This window comes from Eschrichtius robustus, chromosome 19 (assembly GCF_028021215.1).
Source record: "Eschrichtius robustus isolate mEscRob2 chromosome 19, mEscRob2.pri, whole genome shotgun sequence".
In the NCBI taxonomy this organism is placed as follows: domain Eukaryota; kingdom Metazoa; phylum Chordata; class Mammalia; order Artiodactyla; family Eschrichtiidae; genus Eschrichtius; species Eschrichtius robustus.
The window spans coordinates 68,152,645-68,168,591 of record NC_090842.1 but is presented as its reverse complement, the minus strand read 5'-3'; the positions used below and the strand labels follow the sequence as shown (position 1 = coordinate 68,168,591).

Below are 15,947 nucleotides of genomic sequence, written 5' to 3'. Positions count from 1 at the left end.
GTTGGTTTCAATTGCTTAGTGATCTCATTCCTATAATTAGGTTCTTTTAAGGTTAGAGGGGAACAGAAATGGACAAACAGGAAAGGGCCAAAAAAGCTGCATTCAGAGGGCCATTTCTGCCACTTTCCCCAGAGCATAGAGTGTCTCACCCGGGTCTTAACCCTGAATTCCTTTCAGGGTGAACTATAGGTGGTACGGAACGGTGGGCAACATCCTTTAGTTGGCAAACTTCAGGAGCAACAGCCACAAGGGGTCGTGGAGGTGGCTCTGCTGAGGTTTCTGGGCTCCTCCAGATGCCTGGTGGACACTGGTCCTCAGCTCACCTAGGCTGGCTTCTCTTGGGGCACTGGGGAGACCTGGCCCTACTCCAGGTATCTTTCATCCTCCAGCAGGCTTGCCTGGGCATGTTCATCTTCATGGCAGTGGTAGAGGCACAAGAGAGAAACAAATACCAGTTTCACAAATACTTTTCAAGCTTCTGCTTGAATCACATTTTGCCACATCCCTTTGGCCAAAGCAATTTCATGGCCAAGTGCAAATTCAGAAGAGGAGGGCACTACACACTTAGGGGGCAACAGGTTTGGACATGGGGGAGGGTAAAAAACTGGGGCCATGTTTGCAACCTAACACAATGCAGGATTGTGATCATATCCCCAACATGCATCGACTCCCACCTGTCAGAACACAATAGGATTCACCAGCCAGGCACCTGGGAGGGAAGCCAGGAATGTGGGAGAGCCTCCACCTGCCAGGTAGCCCTCCTCAAGAGTCAGAAAAGTCTCTGGGAGGATATTTTATCAGTGTGAGGGATGAGGAAAGACTTCCTGTGTAAGTCAAGTGTTCAGAGACATCAGAGCATGCTTCCCAGATAGAAACCCTACAGGTGTCCTGAGTGTGGGAAAGCTTTCACCTAAGGCCCGACTCTTAATAATCACGGGAAATTCCACACTGCAGGGAAGCCGTGTACATGCACCAAAGGTGGGGTCCTTCGGGCAGGTCTCCTCCCTGACGCACCACCAGAAAATTCATGTTGGAAAAGACTGTAAACTCTCCCGGTGTGAAAAGACCTTTAGCTGGAATGCACGCACAACCCCCAGTGCAGGTAAAATGAGGGAACCTATGTGGGTGGAGATTTCCTTCAGTTCTGCTCAGAAGTTTTCTGGTAGACCAGACGTTCTCATTTGGGGTGATACTCCACCGCCCCCTCCTGGAATTTCCCTGCAAGTTTGGGGATATTTCTGGTTGTCCAAAATTGGTGTTGCTACTAGGTTGTAATCGATAGAGACCAAGGATCCTCTAAACATGGTGCAATGCACCAGGAAACCCCCTGCACAGAGAATGTTCCGGCCCCAAATGTCAATGTCAATAGTATCATTACAGAGAATTGCATTTGAGAAGGAATTCAGGTATAATTTTCTTGCTCTCCAACACAGTAATCACTAACTAGCTGCATGAGGCTACTTCAGTGTAAACGAATCAATCTTGTATAACATTCAAAACAGAGTTTCTCGGCTGCTCCATGAACGCTTCCGTGGCCAAACGTAGCCAGTGGCTACTGCACTGGACAGTGCAGATACAGAAAATTTCCAAAGTCACAGAATGGTCTGTCTCAGGACTGCTTTAAATCTCGTAGGCTAACAGAATTATCACAAAGTGTAGCCCCCAGAAAGTGAGGATGTGGGCTTGGTGCTGTGAGAGACTGAAGAAGCACAGCCAGATGGAACATCTTATCAATGGCTCTTGGAGACTCTTGGCTCCATGCACGGTCCTCTGGGCAGTTTGAGTCTCAGGGTGGCCAGTGCCCTGCCCGCAGGACAACCCCTCTGCCTGGGGCAGATTAACCAGTCGGTTACTGATAATGTTGGATAAATGCTAACATTTCCTGGGCACTTTCCACCTGTCAGGTATGGTGCTGAGCATAGAAGATCTTATGTAACCTTCACCAGAGTCCTGTGAAATAGGAACAAATATGATCCCCAATTTGTAGAAGAGAAACCCGAGGCTTATGAGAGGTGTTTTTAAAGGTTGTTATTTCAAATTTTGCACATATATCAAGAATCTATTCTTATTTTTATATTACACTCTTTCAAGTCACAGAATTCAAATTTTCATAAAATATTTCTTTTTTTTTTAAAGTATATATGTTCGCATTTCTGTCCAAACAACACTTTTTACAGGAACTTCTTGGCTTTATCTACTCCAGGGTCTGGAACAAAAAATTCTCTAGGTCAGGGATGGGCAGACTCTGGTCATCCAGCTCACAGCCTGTTGTGTAAATAAGGGCTCGTTGCCACAAGTACACCCATTCCTTACCTAACGTCTGGGCTGCTTTCATGCAAAGCGGAGTAGCTGCTACACAGACCCGATGGCCCAGAATTCTAAAGTATTTGCCATGACATCCTTGACAAGAAAGGTGACTGACCTTGCTTCGAATAGATGCCAAAATGAAATCAATACGGGAGAAGGTGTGAGAATGGTTAGAAAAAGGAGGGGAAATCGTGAACTATTGCAACTGTGATGCACCGTGTAAAAGATATTTTGTGTCTGAGTCCAGGGCACATGCTACATACATGTGTTCCTCCGTGTGTGGCGTGTGTTTGCTCATATTCGAAGAACAAGTTTAGAAATACTACGTACTCTTATTACCTGCACAAGTAATTCTCAACCACTGAAAACCTGCCCAGGGCGACCTCCTAAATTGCTTTCCCTAACGAACGACGACGAAGAGGCCCCCGACCCTCCCCACTAACAACGGAATCGCAGCGAACACTCTGACGCCTGTGCTGGTGTCAGAGACAGTTTTAACCACCTGACTTGTGTTTGCGGGCGGGGGTTGGGGTGTGTGCGTGTCGCCGAGCAGCTCAGCCCTGTTCATTCGCGCGAGTTTGTCCACCGCGTCCCCGGGCATCTCCGGAGCCAGCGCTGCGCGGGCGCCAAGGACAAGCACTGAGCAAGCCCGCCCGCTCCTGCCCAGCGGCCCAGCCGGAACCCGGGTCCGGAGGTCAGTCCCGCGGCCGCAGCTCCGAAGGGTGTGCGCCATGGGGCGGGGGCGCAGCGCGGGGCGGGGGGCGGCGGGACGGCGCTGCGGGGTCTCCGCGGGGAGGGCGGCGCGCCCAGGGAGGACGCGCGGGCGAATTCTGGGGAGTGGGGCGCAGGAGCTGCTGCCTAGGAGCCCCTGAGACCCGATGGTGCGCGCGGTGGGGCCCCTTGAGGAGCCCGCGTCTCCCCTGAGGGCGGTCGGGACGCTCAGGTCCTCGTGAGCCGCGGGGCGACTCCTGGTCCGAGGATTTCTCTGGCCACTGGGAGGAGGGAAGAGTGGAGGGGACAGAGGAGGCTGGGGTGTCAGTAGTAGGGGTGGCGGGGACTCCGTCCAGGACAGGTCGGGGAGGCGCCCGGGTCCTGGTCCTGAGGTTTAGGGGGCAGGAGGGGCGGACGGGGGACTTTGTAGTTGGATGGAGGAGGCGGGAGGAACAGGTTTGCTCTGCACACCAGAGAGGCCGCTCGGGTATCGGGGGGTCAGGTAGCGAACTGGCCGAGTAGAGAATCGGAAAATGATACTGCAGGGGGTCCAGAGGGTAGTTTGAGGGATGAGGAGCGGGGGGAGCCCCTCCGGTTGTGTTGGGGGGTTCGCTGAGACGCATAAGAGGTTTGTAGATGAGAAGGGCCTTTGGAAAACAGCTTTTGAGCCGCCAGCGCTTCTGTGCGCCTGCGTGCTGCGGGTGGGGGCAGGGAGCCTGTTTGGGGCGCGCATCTTTGAGGGGCAGCCTCGGGGGGGTGGACCCTGGGTGAAACTGGAGGTGGGCCCTGGGTGTCAGCCAGAGGGAAGCTGTGTTGGAGAGGGTGACGTGTATTTTCAGCTTCTGCGTCTGCAGTTGTGTGTGCCCCGAGTGTGTGTGTGTGTGTGTGTGTGCATGTCCAGGACTGCCTGTGAGGAGGGCATTCAGTATTGACAAGCACGCCTGTCCACGGGGTAAGCGGGGGTCTCTGAGTTTCCCTGGAGCCTGTCTGCAGGTGTGCTTGCGTGGTCATGCCCTGGTTTCCCCAGTGTTCATCTGAAAATGTGTGTTTCCAACAATTGTGTGTGTGTTTATCTGGCCAGGTGTTCCCGCTCTTTGACGCACCTTGTATTTGCACGATTATGTGTGAGGGTCTGTGATGGGTCTCATGCTTCTTAAAAAGGCTTAGAGGGAGAGGTGTTGACTCTAAGTTACCAGATAATATGTTCTGAGTGTATGTGCGTATTTAATCACATTTAATCCTCATGTTTAATCATTTATAGTCTTCATTTTCATGGAGGGGAAAACTGACAGCACAAGAGGTTAAATAACCCCAGAATCGGGGCTTGCCAGGTAAAATACAGGATGGTTTCTTAAATTTGAACTTTAGACAAATAATGAATTACCTTTGGGTATAAGCATGTCCCAAATATTTCATGGGACTTGCCTATACTTAAACATAATTTAGAAAACTAAATAAAAAATGATTTTTATGTAGACATGACCCATGCAGTGTTTGAACATACTTATACTAAAAAATGTTTTGTGTATCTGAAATTCAAATCTCAGTTTGCTGTGTATTTCTTGTAATCTTGTTGTTGTTAAATCTGGCGAGCTTGATCCTTGAGATCTCTCGGCTAGTGACCGGCAGGCTGGAACCCCTCAGTGCACCCTCCAGACACACTGGCCCAAGTCCTGCCCAGGGTTAAGCTGGGGTGGGGGCGGGGCCCCAGGACCCCACAGCTGAGCCTGCTGCTAGGCACCGTTGCAGCAGTGCTGGCCCCTCCCCAGGGGCTGTGGTGAGGGGTCTGTGGACCGGCCCCCTCGTCTTCACAGCACTCCTGAGAGGCAGTCACTTAAGCATCCTGTACCAGAAGAGGCCTCCAAGGACAGGGAAGAGAGGTCCTGGTCTGAACCATTTGGTCAAGCTGCAACGTAGCCTTAGGACAGCCCTGAAATACAGCACTGGGAATGCTGGCCATGAGTGTGCTTATTTAGTGCCTGCTGTATATGCCAGACACCACAGGCCCTTTTGATATCCAGTTAACTGACATTCACCTTCAGGGTCCCAGCACTTCGTGTCATAATATTTCTTGTTTTTCTTAAAGGGGCATAAACACCAGACCCATGACCCCTGCCCTTGCCCTTGCCAGGTGCCATGCCAAATGCTCTCCCCAGATCACGCACTGGGCCTTGGAAGAACACTAGAGGGAGGCATTGCCAACACTCCCCTTAGATGTTGGGGATCTCAAGACTTGGGGAGCCGTCTGAGTCCCTCCGACACCTGAGAGCAGTGCTGGGGTTCACACCCGGGCCATCTGGGTCCCCAGCCCAGGCACTGACTGCTCTGGTCTCCTGTCCATAGGGAGCAGCTGTGGTGTCACGATGCTACCTCTCAGCACCATCGAGGGCCAGGAAACGGAGGAGGTGCAGACCAAGCCGCCCGAGAAAGGAGGTGAGACACACATGGGGTGGAAAACTGTGGGCAGTTGGGAGTGGGGAGGGTCTCCAGGGTAAGGCTAATGGGGAAGTATTGACCCTGAAGACTGATCCCAACCCCAAATATCTCCCACTGGCTCTTCCTGGGAAGGGAGTGCCCTGAAGGGCTCCCAGGATGGAACCCCGAGAATCACCTCATGTCAGTAGGTCCTGTCACTGCCCTGCTCAGACCCGTCAGAGATCTCCTGAGAGCTGAATGAATTTAGGCTCCTTTCTGTGGCCTGGACACCCCTGTTGTCTTACCCCAGCCCCTTCACTCACTGACATTCCCAGTCTGTTCCCTGTGGGTCTTCAGGATGCAATTTAAGGCATGTCTGCAGGTGCTGCTGTGCAACCTCCAGCAAGTGTTCTAACCTCTCTGTGCCTTGGTTTCCTCATCTCTAAAGTAGGATGATGAGAGTAGCCACTTCAGAGAGTTACTATGAAGAACCAAGAAAGATAATACGTGTAAAACACTTAAATGCATCCCTGGCACAAAGCAAGTACTCCACATATATTAGCTCTTGTCAATGGTTTCATGATGAAGATTTTATTATTATTGAGTTTCTCAAGCCTCAGAGGGCAAGATGGCCTCATGCCTCTTTCCTCCTCCCTCAGTCCTGCTTTCTGAGAACCCTGATGATCCACCAAAGAAGCCCATCAGAATGAAGGGAACAATGTTATTCAGGGTCCTGCCGTTCTGTCCTGTGGTAAGCCTGTTTGTTTCCTCCCTTTGACCAGACTCCTGAGTTCTGAGAGATCAGGAACTTCCTTTGCCCAGCAGAGACCCTTGGGTGGCTTGTGCCCCTTGTCCCTCCCTCATCCCAGATGTGGCCCCATCCTGTGGGGGACAGTTTTCCTTGAAGATGCTGCCTGCTTTCCTGCCTTCTTTTCTTTCCTAATTCCTGCCTCTGCTCCAATGTCACCTCCTCCATGAAGCCTCTCTTGCTCACTTTTGCCCCATTTCTCTCTAACCCCTTGCTTTGCTCAATTTCTTCAGCGTTATTATTGCTACCTGAGAGCATACCTGTATCTGTGTGTTCATCATCTGTGTTCCCTACTAGAGCGGTTCTTGGGGAGCAGCAACCTCCTTTGTTGTTCAATGGCCTAGAACAGATGTAACCAGCCTTAGGCACTGTATACACATGGGCTGATTAAGTGCGGGAATGAATTACGTAAAGGTCCCTTCTGCGTAGGCAGCTGTGGCTTTGTCCACCTGGATACCATTCCTCCTTCTCCTACTAACACCCTTGGTTTTTCTTGGGGGACCACCTGTCTCCATGCCCTTCGGATGGACCTGATCCCATCCTCAGACCAGCTCCAGGTATGCCCCTGACCAATCAGAGCCAGCAATGCCAAGGTTCCCTGTGATTGTTCCAGGCTGGGCACGTGACTCAACCTTGGCCAATAAGGAATGTGCTCTGTCTCTGGGATTCTTAACAGGCAGGAGCGGAGCTTGGGGCGGCCCTGATGGGGAACCAGGGGTGCCGCGGGGAGAGGTCAGGGGAGGCACAGGGTCAGGATGCTCGCAAGAACACCTTTCCTATTAGAGCCTGCAGCAGTCCCAGGGAGGACTCTCTAGAAATCTTATTAGAAAAGAATGTAAGAGTCACAGATTTTGCAAAGCAGTACAAAGATCATCCAAATTCACCAATTGCTAATATTTTTCTGTTGGTATGTTTTCTCTTGTAAATATAATATGTATATTATATGTATATAATATGTATGTTATATATATATATGTATATATTCCTTAGTGTGTATCACCTTAGAAATAGAATATTCTCTTATATAGTGTGGTTTTGAAGACCAGAGTCACATCCTGCCACATACTAATGTTTTCTGTTGTTGTTGTATGTGGTTGTTTTTTACCTTTTCCCCCAATGAGATTCAGGGTAGCTATGATCTCTGGAATACCATCTAATTGATGCCGTGTCTTGCATTTGAGCAGGAATTCAGGTATAATTTTCTTGCTCTGCAACACAGTAATCACTAAGTAACTGCATGAGGCTACTTCAATGTCAATGAATCAATCTTGAAAAAAATTCAAAACACGGTTTCTCGGCCGCTCAGGGCAGGTTTCAGTGGCCAAATGTGGCCAGTGGCTACCATACTGGACACTGCAGATACAGAACATTGCCATGGTCACAGAAGGTTCTGTCTCAGGACTGGGTTAGATATCTTATATTATCAGAATTATCACACAGTGTAGCCACCAGAAAGTGAGGATATGGGCTTGGTGAGAGCTTTTTTATTTTAAGGTTGTTATTTCAAATTTTGTACATAATCAAGACTCAATGGCTATTTTTATATTACACTCTTTTGGTTCTCAGGATCCATATCTTCATAAAGTATTTCTTTTTTAAAAGAAAAGCAACAAAGTGTATCTATTCACATTTCTGCCCAAACTGCTCTTTTGCCAGAGAGCAGCTTGGCTTCATCTACTGCAGGAGCTGGCACAGAAGATTCTCTAGGTCAGGAGTGGGCAGACTCTGGCCATGCAGCCCACAGCCTGTAGTGTGAATAAGGGCTCATTAGCACAGCCACGTCCATCCTTAGGTAGAGTCTGGGCTGCTTTCCTGCAAAGTCCAGTAGCTGTGACACAGACCTGATGGTGCACAAAGGCTAAACTATTCGCTGTGACATCCTTGACAACAAAGGTGACTGATCTTGCTTTGAATAGATGCCAGACTGAAATCAATACGGGTGAAAGTGTGAGAATAGTTAGAAGAAGGAGGGAAACAAACTGCTGTGACTGTGATGCAGTGTAAAAGTTATTTTGTGTTTGGGTCCAGCACACATGCTACATACATGTGTGTCTATGTGTGTGGCGTGTGTTTCTTCATATTCCAGTAAGAACTTTAAGAAACACTACTTACCCTTATTACCTGAACAACTGATTCTCTTCCACCTAAAACGTGCCATTGGCGACCTTTTATATAGGTTTCTCTAACCAATGAGGATGAGGAGGCCCCCGACCTCCCGCAATAATGAAACTGAAGGGAACACTCTGAAACCTGTGCTGGTGTCAGAGACTGTTTTAACCACCTGACTAGTGTTTGGGGGTTGGGGGGGTGCTTTGCGTGACGCTTAGCGACTCAGCTCTGTTCATTCCTCCGAGTTTGTCCACAGATTCCCTGGACATCTTCGGAGCCAGCGCTGCGCGGGCGCCAAGGACAAGCACTGAGCAAGCCCGCCCGCTCCTGCCCAGCGGCCCAGCCAGAACCCGGGTCCGGAGGTCAGTCCCGCGGCTGCAGCTCTGAAGGGTGTGCGCCATGGGGCGGGGGCGCAGCGCGGGGCGGGGGTCGGCGGGACGGCGCTGCGGGGTCTCCGCGGGGAGGGCGGCGCGCCCAGGGAGGACGCGCGGGCGAATTCTGGGGAGTGGGGCGCAGGAGCTGCTGCCTAGGAGCCCCTGAGACCCGATGGTGCGCGCGGTGGGGCCCCTTGAGGAGCCCGCGTCTCCCCTGAGGGCGGTCGGGACGCTCAGGTCCTCGTGAGCCGCGGGGCGACTCCTGGTCCGAGGATTTCTCTGGCCACTGGGAGGAGGGAAGAGTGGAGGGGACAGAGGAGGCTGGGGTGTCAGTAGTAGGGGTGGCGGGGACTCCGTCCAGGACAGGTTGGGGAGGCGCCCGGGTCCTGGTCCTGAGGTTTAGGGGGCAGGAGGGGCGGACGGGGGACCTTGTAGTTGGATGGAGGAGGCGGGCGGAACAGGTTTGCTCTGCACACCACAGAGGTCAGTTGGGTATCAGGGGTTCAGGTAACGAATTCGCTTAATGGAACATAGGAAAATGATTTGGGGGAGAGTCCAGAGGGTAGTTTGGGCGGTCGGGAGGGGCGGGGCGTCCCTCCAGATGGGTTGGAGGTTCACGAAGGACGCATAAGCAGGTTAGCAGATGAAAAGGGCTCTTGGAAAACAGGTTTTGAGCCTCCAGCGCTTCTGTGCGCCTGTGTGCTGCGGGTGGGGGCTGGGGGTGTGCTGGGTGCGCTTATCGTAGAGCTGCGGCCTCTGCGGATGGGCCCTGGGGGAGAATGAGCGTGGGCCCCGGGTGTAGGCAGAGGGAAATTATGTTGGAGAGGGTGATGTGTAATTTCAGCCTGTGGGTCTGCGTTTGTGGGTGGCCGGAGCGTGTGTGTGTGTGTGTGTGTGTGTGTGTGTGTGTGTGTGTGTGTGTGTCTGTGTGCGTGTGTGTCTGTGTCTGTGTTTGCGTGCGCGTGCACGTACGTCCAGGACTTTGTGTGAGGAGGGCGTTCAGTACTAACTAGCTGGCCTGCCCGCCTGAGTGGCGGGGGTCTCAGAGTTTCCCTGGAGCGTGTCTGCAGGTGTGCTTGCATGGTCATGCCCTGGTTTCCTCAGTGTTCATCTGAAAATGTGTTTCCAACAATTGTGTGTGCGTCTATCTGGCTAGGTGTTCCCACAAATTGATGCATCTTGTATTTGCATGATTACGAGTGAGAGTCTGTGATTGCATCTTACACTTCTTAAAAAGGTTTACAGGAAGAGGTGTTGACTCTAATTTTCCAGATAGTGTATTGTCAGTGTGTATGTATGTGTGTGTATTTAATCATATTTAATCCTCATGTTTAATAATTAAGTTTACTCATTTTTCTGGAGAGGAAAGCTGACAGCACAAGAGGTTAAAGAACCTCTGAAATGGGGCTTGCCAGGTAAAATACAGGATGCTTACTTAAATTTGAATTTCAGACAAATAATGAATTACCTTTGGGTATAATTATGTCCCAAATATTTCATGACACTTGGGTATTCTTAAACATAACTTCGTATATTAAATAAATGATTTTTATGTAGACATTTACCATGAGGTGTTTGGGACCTATCATGCTAAAATATGATTTGCCTGTCTCAAATTCAAATCTCAGTTTGCTGTGTATTTGTTGTAATATTGTTGTTAAATCTGGCAAACTTGATCCTTGAGATCTCTCAGCTAGTGACTGGCAGGTTGGAATACCCCCAGTGCACCCTCCAGACACACAGGCTGAAGTTCTGCCGAGGGTAAAGCGAGGGTGGGGCGGGTCCCAGGACCCCACAGCTGAGTCTGCTGCTAGGCACACTTGCTGCAGTGCTGGCTCCTCCCCAGGGGCTGTGGTGAGGGGTCTGTGGACTGGCTCCCTCATCTTCACAGCAGTCCTGAGAGGCAGTCACTTAAGCATCCTGTACCAGAAGGGGCCCCCGAGGTCAGGGAAATGATGTTCTGGTCTGAATCACTTGGTTAAGCTGCCAAGTTAATCACTTACAGCCTTAGGACAGCCCTGAAATACAGCACTGGGAATGCTGACCATGAGGTGCACTTATTGAGTGCCTGCTGTATGCCAGACTCCAGAGGCCCTTTTGATACCCAGTTAACTGACCTTCACCTATGATTCCCAGCACTCTGTGTCATAATATTTCTTCTTTTCCTTAAAGGGGCACCATGGCAATCGCTCTCCCCAAATCACACACTGGGCCTTGGAAGCAGCTCTAGGAGGCAGGCATTGCCAACACTCCCCTTGGATGTTGGGGACCTGGAGACTTGGGGAGGGGATGGAGCTGTCTGAGTCCATCCGACACCTGAGAGTGGTGCTGGGGTTCACACCCAGGCCATCTGGGTCCCCAGCCCAGGCACTGACTGCTCTGGTCTCCTGTCCATAGGGAGCACCTGTGGTGTCACGATGCTACCCCTCAGCACCATCGAGGGCCAGGAAACGGAGGAGGTGCAGACCAAGCCGCCGGAGAAAGGAGGTGAGACACACATGGGGTGGAAACCTGTGGGCAGGTGGGAATGGGGAGAGCCTCCAGGGTAAGGCTGATGAGGAAAGGTTGACCCTGAAGACTGATCCCAACCCCAAATATCTCCTAGTTGCTCTTCCTGGGAAGGGAGGGCCCTGAGCAGCACCCAGGATGGAACCTCCCTGACATCCCCTCATGTCAGTGGGTCCTGTCTCTCCCCTGCTCAGAGTCTTCAGGGGTGTCTCTTGGGAGCTGGAATTAATCTGGGCTCCATTTTGTGGCCCAGATACCTGCCTGGACTGGCCCTGCATCCAGTCGCCAAGTCAGGAACTGCAGGGTCATTCAGGTGGAAGATGAAGGAGGCCTGACCCAAGGAGTTGGCAGAGAGGGTTGGCAGGAGTGGGGTGATTCCTGTGAAGCCTGTGGATCCTGCGGGTAGCTTGGACACATGAGTGAGGGTTGTTGGTTTTGTTGTGATGCTTCCTTTCTGAAACATCTTACTTTGCAATAATTTTATATTCACAAGAAGTTGCCGTAAGAGTACATAGAAGTTCCATGGACACTTCATCCCATTTCCCCCAGTATTTTTATTTTATATGATGATAGTACAACATCAAAACTAGCCCATGGATATTGGCACAATCCATGTGTGTTTTTACTTGTATTTCACCACATCTATAGCTGTGTGTAACCATCATACAAAACAAGATACAGGCCACTTTTTTAGCCAGCTACTCCCTTACCAGAGGTGGCTACTTTCCAGCTTCTTGTCCAATCTTCCAGAATGTTCTATGCCCACGCATACAGACAAGGATGTGTATGTACCTGTTACTATGTATTTATGTCTGATGTACTGTGTGTACTGTATATGCCACCGCCAGTTCCCATTTTGTCTTGTTTCATTTAATTCTGACCTGGCACTTAGTATCTTCCAGTCACCGTCCCAATGCTTTCCAAGCACCCAATCACTGGTGCTTCACAACTCTGTGAGGTAAGGAGAGTGATTACCCCATTTTACAGATGGGAAATCTGAGGGGTGACAAGGATGAATGATTAGCTCATGCTGGGACTTGAAGCGTCTGGCCTCGGGGTCTTTGACCTTAAGCACTGTGTCCCCTGTCCATCTTGGGGACCCTTCTCCACAACATGCCCAGTTTGTGTTCCAGCTGCCTGGCATTCCATGGTCTGTCTGTCCTGTGTTCTAATTTATTTAACCTGGTTCGTACAGGTGGCCATTTGGGTTATTCCCAATCTTTGAGGATGACAATATATGCAAGTAGAGGTAGGATTATAGTTGGGCCATATGGCACACGGAGGAGTATAACCATGATAATGTGTTTAAAAATTGAAATGGATGCATCAAAGGGGTGTATTTTGTAATTTTGACAGGTTGACTGAATGGTCCTCCATAGAGAGACCGATTTCTATTCCCAGCAGGAGTGTAGGAGTTTCTAAGAAAATATCTGGATTTGTTGGTAGCTTTCAAATATCAGGAGATTTCACTTTAAATCAAGACATCTGTCTTCTGTGGGGAAACTAGACAATTTTCTGGAGAGGCATCCCCACAGACAGCTGCATATCAGCTATCCCTTCCTCCTGGACACGGGCTCCCCAGGCTGCCACCATCTCCAGAGCCCCCTGTTGTCTTACCCCAGCCCCTTCACTCACTGACATTCCCTCTCTGTTCCCTGTGGGCCTTCGGGATGCAATTTAATGCATGTCTGCAGGCTCTGTGTGCAACCTCCAGCAAGTGTCCTAACCTCTGTGCCTTGGTTTCCTCATCTCTAAAGTGGGATGATGATAGCAGCCATCTCAATTTAGCTATGATGTGTAAAATACTTAAATGCGTACCTGGCACATAGCAAGTACTCAACACATGTTAGTTCTTGTCAATGGTTTCATGATGAAGATCTTATTATTATTGAGTTTCTCAAGCCTCAGAGGGCAAAATGGCCTCATGAGTCTTTCCTCCTCTCTCAGCCCTGCTTCCTGAGAACCCTGGTGAGCCGCGGAAGAAGTCCACTGGAATGAAGGGAAGACTGTCATTCAAAGTCCTGCCATTCTGTCCCATGGTAAGCCTGCTTGTTTCCTCCCTTTGACCAGAGGCTCCTGGGTTCTGAGAGGTCAGGTACTTCCACCACCCTCTCTGCCCAGCAGAGACCCTTGGGTGGCTGGGTGCCCCTTGTCCCCCTGAGGATGTGGCCCCATCCTGTGAGGGATGGTTTTCCTTGAAGATGCTGCCCTCTTTCCTGCTTCCTTCTCTTTCCTAATTCCTGCCTCTGCTCCAATGTCACCTCCTCCATGAAGCCTCCCTTGCTCACTTTTGCCCCAACCCCCTGCCTTGCTGAATATTTGTCAGATAATTATTGCTACCCGAGAGCATACCTTGTATTTGCTTGTTCATTCTGAAGGGGTAGGAACATGTTCTGTTGTTCAATGACATATCCCCCCTGGCTAGAACAGATGTAACCAGCGGTAGGCACTGTACACATGTGGGCTGATTAAATGAAGGAATGAATTAGGGAACGGTCCCTGCTGAGGCAGGCAGCTGTGGCTTTGTCCACCTGGATACCATTCCTCGTTCTTTTGCTAAAACACTTGATTTTTGGGGGGACCACCTGTCTCCATGCCCTTTGGATGGATCTGATCCCATCCTCAGACCACCTCCAGGTATGCCCCTGACCAATCAGAGCCGGCAATGCCAGGGTTCCCTGTGATTGGTTCCGGGCTGGGCACGTGACTCAACCTTAGCCAATGAGGAGTCTGCTCCGTCTCTGGGATTCTTAACAGGTGGGAGGGGAGTTTGGAGCGGCCCTGATGGGGAGCCAGGGGGCCGCGGGTAGAGGTCAGGGGAGGCACAGGGTCAGGATGATCGCAAGAACACCTTTCCTGTTAGTGCCTGCAGCAGTCCCAGGGAGGACTTTTGAAGAGGTTTTCTTATTAGGAAATGTGAGAATCAAAGACTTTATAAAAACACTACAAAGGTCATCCAAATCCACCGATTGTTAACACATTTTCTATTTGCATTTTTTCTCTAATATGAATATATATAATATATGATGTTGATGGTGCTCAAAATCCTGCAATGTACAGGATGCCCCCCTTCCCCGAAAGAATGATCTGACCCCAAAATGTCACTAGTGTGACACTAACGTTCTCTTCTTTCTTCTCTGTTCTCTGTCCTTCCAGCCAAGTGTTTGCTTCACCTATTACTTGGAACCGGATGACTCTGACTCTGATTCCCAATTTCCTCCTGAACCTTCGAAACCTGACCCAAATTGCACCTTTGTGCCTCTGCCTGTGTTAGAGTTTCGTGAAATCAAGGTGTGTGAATGTCCCCTGTGCTGTCTCAGCTTTGTCACTGCTTCCTAATACCTGAGCTCCCTCTGCTTCCTGCTCTTGCCTCAGCACCCTGGAATCATGCATGCTGGGCTACTGTGATGTAAAATCCCCAAATACAGCTGCTTAAATAAACCGAACTTGATGTCTCTCTCATAGCTGTGGTCTGTGTGTAAAACTCCACCGGCCGGGGTGTTGCATTCCCGTCGAGTTGGGCAGCCAAGGTCCTTTGACCTTGGTGCTCTGCGCCAGGTGGCTGGAGAGGGCTCACCCCCCACATCCCGTCCACATTGTGGCTCAGGGTAAGGGGAGGAGGATGAGGGAAGGGGAAGACACACTTTAGTCCTTCAAAGGGCAACTCCTACAGATCACTTTTCCTTAAACCTCATTGGCCAGAACATAGTCACATGACCACATCTAGCTGCAAGAGATGCTGGGAAGTGCAGTCCTGTGCTCACCTAATAGCTTCTATTATTACAGCAGAGGAGAATGGATAATATGTCCACCACTGACCAGGTCTGTTATGTTAATTTAGCCCTGGCATCAGGCTGTGATGAATACACGAGTGAATAAATGTACTCTTCAATTCTGTATCTCTCTCCCATTGACTGGGATCGCCTCCATTTTTACACAAATATTTAGAATGATGAACCTTCGAGCACTGACCATGTGGTAGGCACTGAGCTAATGTCTTTACACATTTTGATCCACTTAATTCTCACAACCATATGGCTGGTTCTGTTATTATCCATCTTTCCAGGATAAGAGAACAGAGGCACAGAGAGTTCATGTCACTTGCTTCAGGTCACACAGATCATAAGTAGCCAAGCCAAGATTCAAACCCAGGCAGGCTGGCTCCAGAGTCTATGCCAACAACCACAAAGTCGAAGTTGTCGACTGAAGTAAAAATGCACAACATGAGAGGGGTGGATTTCAATTTTATTTGGGGACTTACTGAGGATTAGAACCAGGAGAGAGCCTCTCAGAGAGCTCTGAGGAACTGCTCCAAATGGTAGGTAGGAGGTCAGTTTCTGTGTGATTTTGGAGAAGGGGTCCATGCAGTCAAGCACACACCTCAGCACAAGGTTCCTGTTGGTCATGAAGAACACACGTCTCAGTCCATGATTTTAGTGCTTTTCTAAATATGGGAAGATGCAAGAATCTTGGTTCATAATATTTTCTCCTGAAAATATCTAATTATCTGAGGGCCATTTCCGCCCCTTTTCCCAGAGCATAGAATGCCTCACCCGGATCTTCACTCTGAATTCCTTTCAGGGTGAACTGTAGGTAGGACTGGAGAGTGGGGAGCATCCTTTAGTTGGTAAATTTTAGAAGCAACAGCCACAGGGGTCGTGGAGGCGGCTCTGCTGAGGTTTCTGGGCTCCTCCAGATGCCTGGTGGGTGCTGGT

The 15,947-nt window shown here is 50.2% G+C and overlaps 1 protein-coding gene across 1 annotated transcript; it reads left to right on the top strand.

Annotated features, from left to right (window-relative positions):
* Positions 1 to 5,365: 5,365 nt before the first annotated feature.
* On the top strand, positions 5,366 to 14,625 carry LOC137752559 (uncharacterized). The gene is made up of 6 exons (XM_068527245.1): positions 5,366 to 5,451; positions 6,093 to 6,184; positions 8,607 to 8,712; positions 11,122 to 11,211; positions 13,180 to 13,271; positions 14,389 to 14,625. Exons 1-6 carry the CDS (start codon positions 5,382 to 5,384, stop codon positions 14,569 to 14,571), a joined length of 633 nt encoding a protein of 210 aa, XP_068383346.1. The 5' UTR covers positions 5,366 to 5,381; the 3' UTR covers positions 14,572 to 14,625.
* Positions 14,626 to 15,947: the final 1,322 nt, after the last annotated feature.

What these genes read in the sequence shown, in the direction of transcription:
- LOC137752559 (XM_068527245.1), top strand. Translation starts at nt 5,382, where the DNA reads ATGCTACCTCTCAGCACCATCGAGGGCCAGGAAACGGAGGAGGTGCAG. An exon ending in CAAGCCGCCCGAGAAAGGAG is followed by an intron (nt 5,452 to 6,092) that starts GTGAGACACACA and finishes CTCCTCCCTCAG; the next exon opens with TCCTGCTTTCTGAGAACCCT. An exon ending in TCCTGCCATTCTGTCCCATG is followed by an intron (nt 13,272 to 14,388) that starts GTAAGCCTGCTT and finishes CTGTCCTTCCAG; the next exon opens with CCAAGTGTTTGCTTCACCTA.